General features: G+C 33.5%; 2 protein-coding genes across 2 annotated transcripts; both read left to right on the forward strand.

The window, feature by feature from the left end:
• The first annotated feature begins 1,092 nt into the window (after positions 1-1,092).
• On the forward strand, positions 1,093-3,002 carry LOC113401300 (uncharacterized). The gene is made up of 2 exons (XM_064215428.1): positions 1,093-2,222; positions 2,559-3,002. The coding sequence occupies exons 1-2, from the start codon at positions 1,197-1,199 to the stop codon at positions 3,000-3,002; spliced, it is 1,470 nt and encodes a 489-aa protein (XP_064071498.1). The 5' UTR covers positions 1,093-1,196.
• A 576-nt stretch (positions 3,003-3,578) lies between these two features.
• LOC113401233 (STAM-binding protein-like A) lies at positions 3,579-10,487 on the forward strand. The gene is made up of 9 exons (XM_026641069.2): positions 3,579-3,899; positions 4,094-4,361; positions 4,430-4,558; positions 4,932-5,044; positions 5,952-6,090; positions 6,780-6,917; positions 8,105-8,217; positions 9,346-9,448; positions 10,108-10,487. The coding sequence occupies exons 1-9, from the start codon at positions 3,775-3,777 to the stop codon at positions 10,168-10,170; spliced, it is 1,191 nt and encodes a 396-aa protein (XP_026496854.1). The 5' UTR covers positions 3,579-3,774; the 3' UTR covers positions 10,171-10,487.

The raw sequence follows: 10,487 nt of genomic DNA on the forward strand, positions 1-10,487 counted from the left end.
GTGACTGAAAGAAAGACGAAGAAACATGCAAACATGCGCAATTTGATACTTACGTATTAACGCCACCACACCAAAAAAAAAAAAGAACATTCTGCTAATGCGAAATAAAATAGCTTCGGTTAGGTTTTATTTTTTTTATATATATAATTCGCATTCGCAGAATTTGGTTTTTGTTGCAGTGGCGTTAATGCGTATAGCCTATTCCAATGGAAGTACGAAAAATGTAAACAAACCTTAGATTTACATATTTCATGCGATTCGCTAATAACTCAGCTATATTGTGCACTACTAAGAGTTTATGATTAATATATCCTAATGTATAATACGACACTATTACGCTTAAACACTTATTTCCACTTTAATTTTACTTCCAAAATTCCGATAGTAGTTTCGTCCACGTTCAAAACGCCATTTTTTTGCAAAACCATCGTGAATATCATAGATTAATCAAGCGATATCGCGATATCACGTCAATTTGCTGTCAAAATGTTGTTTATTTGGCTTTTCTCCTCTTATGGTTGGAATAGAGAATAAGTACCCGCATTTTTAATAATAGTATGGATTAGCAAACATTGGCGGATGAACATACATTTGGGTGATTCTTTATGTGTGAGTCCCATGCTGTATAACTAATTCTTGTAGTTACAGTAAAACACTGTACGTTTATGTCTACTTTACACGAGTTAATTACCTTAGTATGTTTTTTAGGTGCATCGAAGAATCCAATTAATACTAATATTATCCAAAAACCAGGAAGGTCACTTGACGTTGAGCAAAAATATTCGTTGTATGGTGTGTTTTCTGATAAAGTAAAATCGAAAATTTATAGTTTATTGAAGTCTAAAACAGGTTTAAAACAAAAGAAACGTAGAGAAAAAAAATATGACTGCAAAGGCAATGATATTCAAGTTTTATTTGACGCTAAAAAATTCAAATCTCAAAAGAGGCTTAGAAAGCGAAAAGCTTTTGGAGATTACAAAAGACTCGATTTGTTATATAACTCAAAATCGTCATGCGATGTAAATGAATTACCGTGCAATAATTTAGCGCAAAGTAATAATAAAATTACTAGGCATAGACACGATTGCGTGCAAATCGAAACTGATATTCAAAAAAAGAATACAAACCACTCTTTAAGAGCTTGTGTGTGTAGCAAACCAGTAAATTCTAAATTGGTCGATTTTCCATGTGGTAAAATGTGTAAATGCGTAGATTTGAATAATGTTTTAGACAGAAATTGTAATTACAGCGTATCTAAAGAAATTCAATACTCACGAAAAAATCGAAAAGTGTCAGTTACACCTTCTTGTTTTTCTATTTGTAAAATTGGTGCTGGAGATTCAGCCATAAATCGACATAGTTTAGATTCAAAAATTCAAGCAAAGTGTATGGAGAAAAATACTGGTAACGGTGGTGGTGATACAGTACTATTAAAATGTACACAAAGAAAACCAACGTATTCTCTTCTTTCCGTTTACTTCAGTAATAATCATCTCGTAGCTATAATAAAATCCGTTACAAAAATTTTGCTCTTGAGCTTCGCGATTATAGCATGGTCTCCTTGCATTATATCAGTTTATATATATTGGTTAATTACTTATCCATTACGACCACAACATATTTTTACACAATCCAAATATGATGAATGTGCTAAATGTAAATCATGTTTTCAATGCGGAAACGCATTTTGGTATTCGATTTTTCATTCAATTGTTCGAGCTTTGGAAAAACTTGGTCATGCTTATAATATACTAGTCTCTTCAATAAAAAATAAAAAACATGAAAACAAAAACAGAATAGGGCCGTTCTTACCACAATCTACTGTAATAAATAAATGTCTACGTCACAAGCACAGAAAATTGCACTTTAATGCAAATCCTAGGGAAAGGTATACCTTGAGCTATATGCAACGTAGGGGGTGGATTATAAAACCTTCGAGAAAACACCGCAAGCGAAAACACTACTTACACAAATATTATCCGATAGATAATATTGACAAATCATGCGTAGCAGCGAAAAATAAACAATATCCTGAAGTTTTTGGAATAAACACCCCCGGAACTTTACCTAGCTTAAAATATCTATCATGTATACGATTATCTAAAAAAGGTCACAAAGAAAATAAATCTAAAAAAAATTTCAAAAATTATTCATCAAAAGTAGTTTCTACTAAAAGTTGTCCTGTTTTAATAAAAACATCTACATCAAGGACCGAAAAGCCTGCATCCAAATTTACTTTAATAAAAAACTTAACTGAGTGCAATACATCAGCCATATTTAAAAGAGGAGGAAAATCTTCTACGTCAAAGTTCATAGGTAATTCATTACTTGAATCTATTAAAAACACTGAAAACAATACACGGAAAAGAAATATTGGTAAAAGTAGATATTCGAGAAACGTCCTTTACAACACTCAAATATATTCGCCATTTACTAATCATTTTTGTAGACAAAAACATGAAGAACCTTTTTTTAATAAATATGATGGATGCAGTTTCTTTAAAAGAAAAACAGGACGGACTCCATGTTCGTGTAAACATAGAATAATTTTATCACAGAATAAGCAGTGTCTTTACTGCCCTAAAACTAGCTTCGTAATACCTCCAGAACAAAGGAAACGAACTAAATCTGTATTACTAACAAGAGATAGTTTTAGGAAATTGAAACATATCAATCAATCCAAAAGTGTAACTACAAAACAAAAAGTATTTAGATATTTCAAGACTGCTTTGAAAAATATCAAAAGTGTTGCGCGTGAAACGGATACTAAAGCGTGGCAGAATGATGATATTTGCAAAGATATATATGTTAGCAATTTAAGAACAAAACCATGGTTTTGGGTTTATAAGTTATGTCCCTCTTTTTATCCCTACTTTTTAGTGTTTATCAGATTTAACGAAAATTGCGCTCATTGCTTTTTATTGATGGTTTCGTCATGTATTTGGTTCCCCATAATATGTTGTTGTTACCTTTACTGTTCATTAATTTCCGAATGTATATAACATTTGGAAATTACTGAGCAATATTGTAAATTAAATTTTGTATTAGTATTTATTTTATTAATAATTTGATTCATATGGTTTAATAAGTTATTGTATGAATTTAAATAAAATTAAATTTTCGTTTTTCTAATACCGCTGCCTAATATCTAACTACCCTTATTATTATATTTTTTATTTATATTGTATTCATTATATTCTAGATGTCTCATTTCACGTTTATAAAGCTGGCTAACTAGCTCATGTATTTGATCCCCTTACATAATTATAATTAATAACAATTAAAAAATTAATACGTATATACGAAATTTGAAACTTATCGTAAAAAATAATACACACGACTTTTATATTTGTGTGAGTGAAAAAGTTATTCGTATTATTCGATAAATACATAGAAATATTTTATTTTGAACATTACTATTGTAATTGTTTTATTATGTTTGTATGTGTTTTATATGTGTTGTATTATAGGAAATAAGTTGGAATTTTTGCTTAAAGCTGTATAGTGCAATTCAGTTGCCTCTTATATGAAAAAGTGGTTGTAATGTTCTGCTGTCAAAAACATTGTCATATAAAATGTCAAATGTCAATTGTCAAACGAAATATCAAAAAGATGTCAGACTTCTGTTGTTTGTATTTTAATTTATTTTTATTATCAGTGTATTAATTTACAACTCCATCAACCGAGGTTTTTTTCATTTTAAAGCTTAGTTATTTTAAATATAACCGAAAGGGTAGGAAAGTTTTACTTAGTTGCTTAAGCTACACAATTAGAATGCAGTCAACTGAAAAACGCAGTAAATCATTGGACCTTGCTTCCATGGAACCGACAACTAGAGTGAAGCAGCTGGCTAATTACGGGGCTATGGTCGAAGTTGATCCAAATGTTCCGCCAAGGAGGTGAGTTGATAATAATGAGTAATATTTGAATATTACTATGACTTATTTGCCCTTTTCTGTAATACTAAATTAAATTACATTAATCCACTGTTATTTAGTAACACAACAGGTAAATTCCATAACGCTATTTCTATTTCAATATTTACATGTTAGAAACATAATCCTATTAAAAAATCAATGAATATATATTTCAGGTATTATAGATCAGGCTTAGAGATGGTGAGAATGGCTAATGTGTATTTAGCAGAAGGTAGCCTTGAAAATGCCTACATATTGTATATGAAATTTATGACATTATTTTTGGAGAAAATAAGGAAACATCCAGAATATAATACTGTACCTATTGAAGTGAAATCTGTGAACCAATCTATGTTAAAAGAGGTGATGCCAAAGGCTGAAAAACTGAAACAGAAGCTGTTAGAACAATTCAAAAAAGAACATGTGTATTATATAGAGAATGAGGTATTGGATTCGGGTTTTTGTCATGAATTGTTTTTTGTATAGGTATATAATGTTTGTCATGTTTTTAGGAAAAAAGAAGAATAGCAGAAGAAGCTAGAAAAAAGCAGGAACAGGATGATGCAAAGTTGGCACAGCGCCTTCAGGCTGATGAGAATAGACAAGATGGACATCCAACTTCACCTCACTTACTTAATGCAGTAAGTTTAAATAAACTTGACATTTTTAAAAATGGAATTGACCTGTTTTAATTTTTCTTGTTAACTGCATTATGAAATTTCTTTGAAAAAGACAGATTTTGTTTATTTTTTTGTAATATAATAATATAAACATGAAACGAAGAGTTGAAATATTTCATTTGATTTGGTTAATCATTTTTTTTTTTATTTTATTCAATAAAAAAGGTGTTATTACTTTAATAGATCTAACAGTACTTTAATCTTCATATTTAAAATTTTGGGATTGTGGTAATATTACATTTATTCATAACAAATTATCTCATACATTGTGTAGAGAAGAAGACTTTTCTTGTTGAATTTGCAATTTGATTAACATAAAGAATATATATTTCAGGAAGAATGGGCAGTTACTCCATCTGCACCTCCAGTGGATGGGGTTCTATATCCTGATGATTTTGCATCAGAGCCTCCTCGAGCAACACTCATACCACCCCCCAGGCCACAGCAGTATGTAACATTATAATAATTACTTAAAAGATGATTCTAAAAGACTCCATATTCATTTATATTCTAAAGGCCATGAGAATGTCACATGGAATATTGCTAGGAATTTTTGCCTACATTCTACTTAGAATCGAACTTATGTATTCTAATATAAAAGTCTCATAGTGTAGTGCTTGAATATGTTAAAAATCACAAAATATTTTCCAGTATATCATCTACTTAAATATTACAGTATCTTTATCTTGTTTATATATATATTATTTTATCAAAATAAATTTTTATTGGTTCAAAAAAAAGACGACATACATTTTTTTTAACAAAAAACACATTTTCGAAACTTTAAAGTATTTTTAGAGTACTTTGTTGGAGCATAAATATAAATATTGGACAACATCACATACATTACTCTGATCCCAATGTAAGTAGCTAAAGCATTTGTGTTATGGAAAATCAGAAGTAACGACGGTACCACATACACCCAGACCCAAGACAACATAGAAAACTAATGAATTTTTCTACATCGACTCGGCCGGGAATCGAACCCGGGACCTCGGAGTGGCGTACCCATGAAAACCGGTGTACACACTACCCGACCACGGAGGTCGTCATTCGAGCATTTCTTTTTTCTTTATTCAAACAAGAGTTTTGTTTAAACTCAGTCTGTAAATGTGATATTTGACGTAGTGTTTTTACGAATGTAATTTGACTAGACCTACGAACCTAAACATTTTTGAAAAAAAAAATTGATGACTCAGCCGAAGCCAAGGCAGTCAAAAGATTACAAATCAGCTACTTTTGGCTGAACCAAAAATCAAGGTCCTCAATACGAGGCGTCGTACCCCGGTCTCGTTTGGTGATGCTCTGGCACCACGATACGAGAGGACGGGGCAGTGCAGTGAGCGCGCCGCAGGTCGGGCGCGGCGCTGCTGGGCTCGCGCCGCCTGCGCGCCGTGCGCGTGCCGGCCGCGCTGCTGGCGCGCTTCCTGGCGCTGGCGGCCGACAACACGGCGCGCAACGTGGAGCTCTGCGGCATCCTCGCCGGGATACTGGTCACTCTTTGCGATTACTCTGTACCACTAGCATTTCCACTAGCAGGCTCACTAGCTGTGCCACTAGTAGTCTCGCTAACTGTCACACTAGCAGAGCCACTAACAGTTACACCAGCAGTGCCAATAGCAGGGGCACTAGCATTTGCACTAGCAGTACCACTAGTTATCACACTGGCAGTACCACTGTTCGACTACGCGTTGGTGGTTAAACGTGTGCAGGATTCCTCACAATGTTGTTTGAATTTGGCTCTGTTTTTTCCTTGGCCACAAGATAACGTATATTCCAAAATACCGATCGCCATATAATTCTTAGTGGTGTTTTAGTACACAAACAAACTATAAAGCTACGGTCAACATTGATAAATTAGCATGGTGATGTGAATTGTCATTGTAAATGTATGTCGACATAAACAAATATGCCTTATTGTTTATCAAAGAATAAAATTACATACAGAGTTGATATGGTAATTTTAAGAATTTTGAAAAAGAGGTCTTATAGCTTAGAGAGCGATGTTTTATATAATTTTTTAAAGGCTTCTCATTCACTTAAAAAAATATGCAAATATCATATAAATAAGACCGATGACGTCATGAAGCTAATCAAAATTAAAATAATGAACACTTAAAATATTGTGATCATCAATAGCACGACCATGTATTACAACTTTTCACTTGTCCGCACTATCCAGGAACGTGATCAGCTAAAAATAACTCACGTGGTCGTCCCGAAGCAGACGGGCACAGCGGACTCGTGCAGCACTAACAACGAGGAAGAGATCTTCCATTACCAGGACCAGCACAACCTCATCACACTCGGCTGGATCCATGTAAGATATTCGTTATGTTCAATACAAATTATACTGATTTATTACACGATATTCGTTTTAGAATTAAAACTAATTAAGTTAAAAAATAAAACGTAATTAAAACTATTGTAGTGTGTTACACTATTTCACCTAAACAACTGGACTGGATTCAAATGTGATCACAACTGCTCAGATATCGGAACTTTAGGAATTATTATTAAAACCTTACTTTGCTAATCAATCAAAAAAAAACCTTGGGAACTAAGATGGCTCACCCACTGAAACAATAGAAGTAAAATACTGCTGTTTTACGTTTGAATATGTGATGAGTGGGTACATCCAGACTGCCTTGCATAAAGTCATACGCTCAAGGAATTTATTATTATTAATATATAGTTCGCACGCGATTTCGCTCGCGTTCTAGTTTGGTCGCCAGGGGTACTCAAGTGCTCGTCAAGCTTGCTTCCTTCCAAATTCATCAAATTTAGGTCAGTAGCTTGGCCGTGAAAGAGCACAAACAGACAGACAGAGTTACTCTCGCAGTTATAACATTATTATATATATTACACACATGAATCCTAATCCATTTCATTACGTTTGGGTTTTTGCCTCGCGGTTTTCTTATTATTCTGGTATTCATTGGGGCAGTTGCCTGTCGTGGTACGAGCCGGTCAGCGCGCTCGTACCGTTACTACTCGTGTCGACTGGACGACGAGCCGTGATAAAATTCGATTGTAGTTTATGAATTGGTTGGACCCACAAAATAATTAATTAATTACAAATAAATACACAACATTGTTTAAATAATAATGCAGGGTAGTAAAATTTACAAATAGAAAAATATCTTCAACTTACTTTTGTCACGAATAGGGTTTCGCATAATCACGAGGAGTACACAGGTAGGGCAAAGCGTCAGACAAATCGCCCTTGTACATATATAAATACAAACAAAACCGTCGGCAGTTAGGGGACACAAAAAGTATGTTATTATTATTGATTGAAAATAATTGCAGTAAAAATATTTTAATTATAAAAGATAAAAAATCCTACAGCACACAGAACGAGCTGCGTGTTATATTTCGCGTCGTGATAAAATCTTATTATTAAATTTTTGTCTAGTATGTTAGATGCGCTGGATGGCGGGTTAGACACGACATTGGCGATAAGAAAATATTTTTTTTTACAAATTATTTTTATAATTGTTTCAGACGCACCCCACGCAGACTGCGTTCCTGTCGTCAGTAGACCTTCACACGCAGTGCTCGTATCAGCTGATGATGCCTGAAGCCATAGCCATTGTCTGCGCGCCCAAATATAATGAGTGAGTATTCATTTATACCTTTCCCTTTACCTTAGGTATACCTTTTTAAATATTGATATTTTTTCTTCCAATTAAATGAAAAGAAACATTTGTGACTTATTTTAATATCTGTAATATTAATTAAAGTTACAAAAATAGGCTACGAAATTCATTAGAATATCATAAAATAAAACAAAATATAAAGTTATCAATATTTAAAATTATAAGCTAGGTACTCGTATGGTCACCATCATTATGCTTTTGTTTTACTTAAAATTTCGATTGAGTTATTGGGTTTTATTGTAGATATTTCAATGGGAACTCGAAGTCTTGAAGTTGGAATTGGTTGTGCTTCCAACGCTCAGAAAGCACATAAAACCGTTACTTCTACGCTTGATTAATTTCCATTTTCATCGGATTGCGGTCCTGAAAGATTACGACAATGGAAAAAAAATATAGAGAGTACACCAGTCGTTGCGCGCACACTTGATCTTATAATCTTCTTGAGAATGGCTGCCGCGGCCAAAATCGGTCAGGATCATCAAACTCTTATATAGAAACTAGTGAGGTGCAATGCTGATACTAAATATACTACAGAATGTCTTACAACGTTCACAGTTTTTCAGTCATTCGACAATACAAACCGCTATGTCCCTGCGTTTTATACCTTCGAAAATATTCATTTCAATTACATGCTGTAAATTATTTAAGCTACTTAATTGGATAAGGATTAATTCTGTATTGCTTAAATCGCTTCGAAAATATGTCATTATTTCTCGTAAAAAGTAAAGGATAAAAATGGTTATTTTGGGTTATGCCTAAGAGATAGACATATACAATCTTGTTGACTTTTTTGAATAACTTTTTAAGGTGTACAATATTGTAGTAATTTATTTTGATCTATCTCGTAGGGTTCGGCCAAGGTTTGCAATGTAAGCGCAAAAAATGTGTTTATTTACGACATCACTTCAGAAACCTTTAAAATGATCAGTGTTTCTCTACTATATTGTGCATGTATACATATAAACATTCCTCTTGACTCAATCTATCTATTAAATCCGTTGTGTAATTTTAAACATCTAAGCATACACAGGGGCCGACAGCGGTAAGCGATTTTGTTTTATACTATGTAATGATGTATATTTGCAGAACTGGATACTTCGCGCTCACGCCGGAGTACGGCATGCAGTACATCGCCAACTGCCGCCAGACCGGCTTCCACCCGCATCCCAACGACCCGCCGCTCTTCTATGTACGTACACATTTACTATCTGCGAAATGTAAACATTTATTTACTTATTTTTCATTGTTTTTAAAACTTAATAACAAATACATAGTTACAATGGTTCATCAAAAACTACAAATTCAAAACAGATTTAGCCTTCACGCTAAGGAAAACTAGCTCCAAATCGACTAAGTAAGATTTAGCCCAGCAGTAGGAAATTTAAAGTCTATAACCGCAAGGACACACAGACTGACAATATTATATAAATTTATATGCTCAGATTAAAAAGTATAAGGCAGATGGAACGCGTTTTTTGGTAATACGTCAATAATTGATTAATAAATAGCAACTAGCAGTCACTAGTCGCAAATAAGCTGGAAACAAAACAAAAAAAAATATATATATATATTATTTCTCCACAGACGTACTGTCGGTGTCGATGATATATTTTTTTAATTGTTATTTTAATGTGCCTGCATTTTGTTGCCAGGGAATATCTGAATTCTTAGGTTGCGAATAATTAAAAATAATATAATTAATCGAAAGCACTTTTGACGTATTAACAAAAAGATAATTGCATTGGCTTTTGATGCTCAGCTATAATGTGCCGCGCACTCCGTCTGCCTTTTGCTTCGTAATCTGAGGTAGCACGCTTAAAAATTATTTATAAAACTTTTTGTTTCTAGACGGTTTCCCACATCCGCATAGACAACACGGCGCCCGTGGAGATGGTGGACCTGAGAAGATGAACTCTCCCGCCACACGCTTCCATAGCTTACGTCGGTTGCAGTATTTTTATACGGGGACTATCAAGTGTATTAGGATAGGATCTTTGCACACAACGCTACTGCGAGTTACTAAGCCGTGTCTACACTAAGTGTTTGGTTAATTTCATCAAATGAATTCTAAATTAAACTAATATTTATTTTTAATACTAGCAAGGCTTTTGGAGATTATTTATGAATAAAAAGTTAAACTAATATCAACGATTTGATAGTTTTATATGTACAGAGTCAGTCCAGTGAATAACTCATGATCTCAATTATAATACGAGGATACAAATGTT

Source organism: Vanessa tameamea, chromosome 7, assembly GCF_037043105.1.
Source record: "Vanessa tameamea isolate UH-Manoa-2023 chromosome 7, ilVanTame1 primary haplotype, whole genome shotgun sequence".
Taxonomy (NCBI): Eukaryota; Metazoa; Arthropoda; class Insecta; order Lepidoptera; family Nymphalidae; genus Vanessa; species Vanessa tameamea.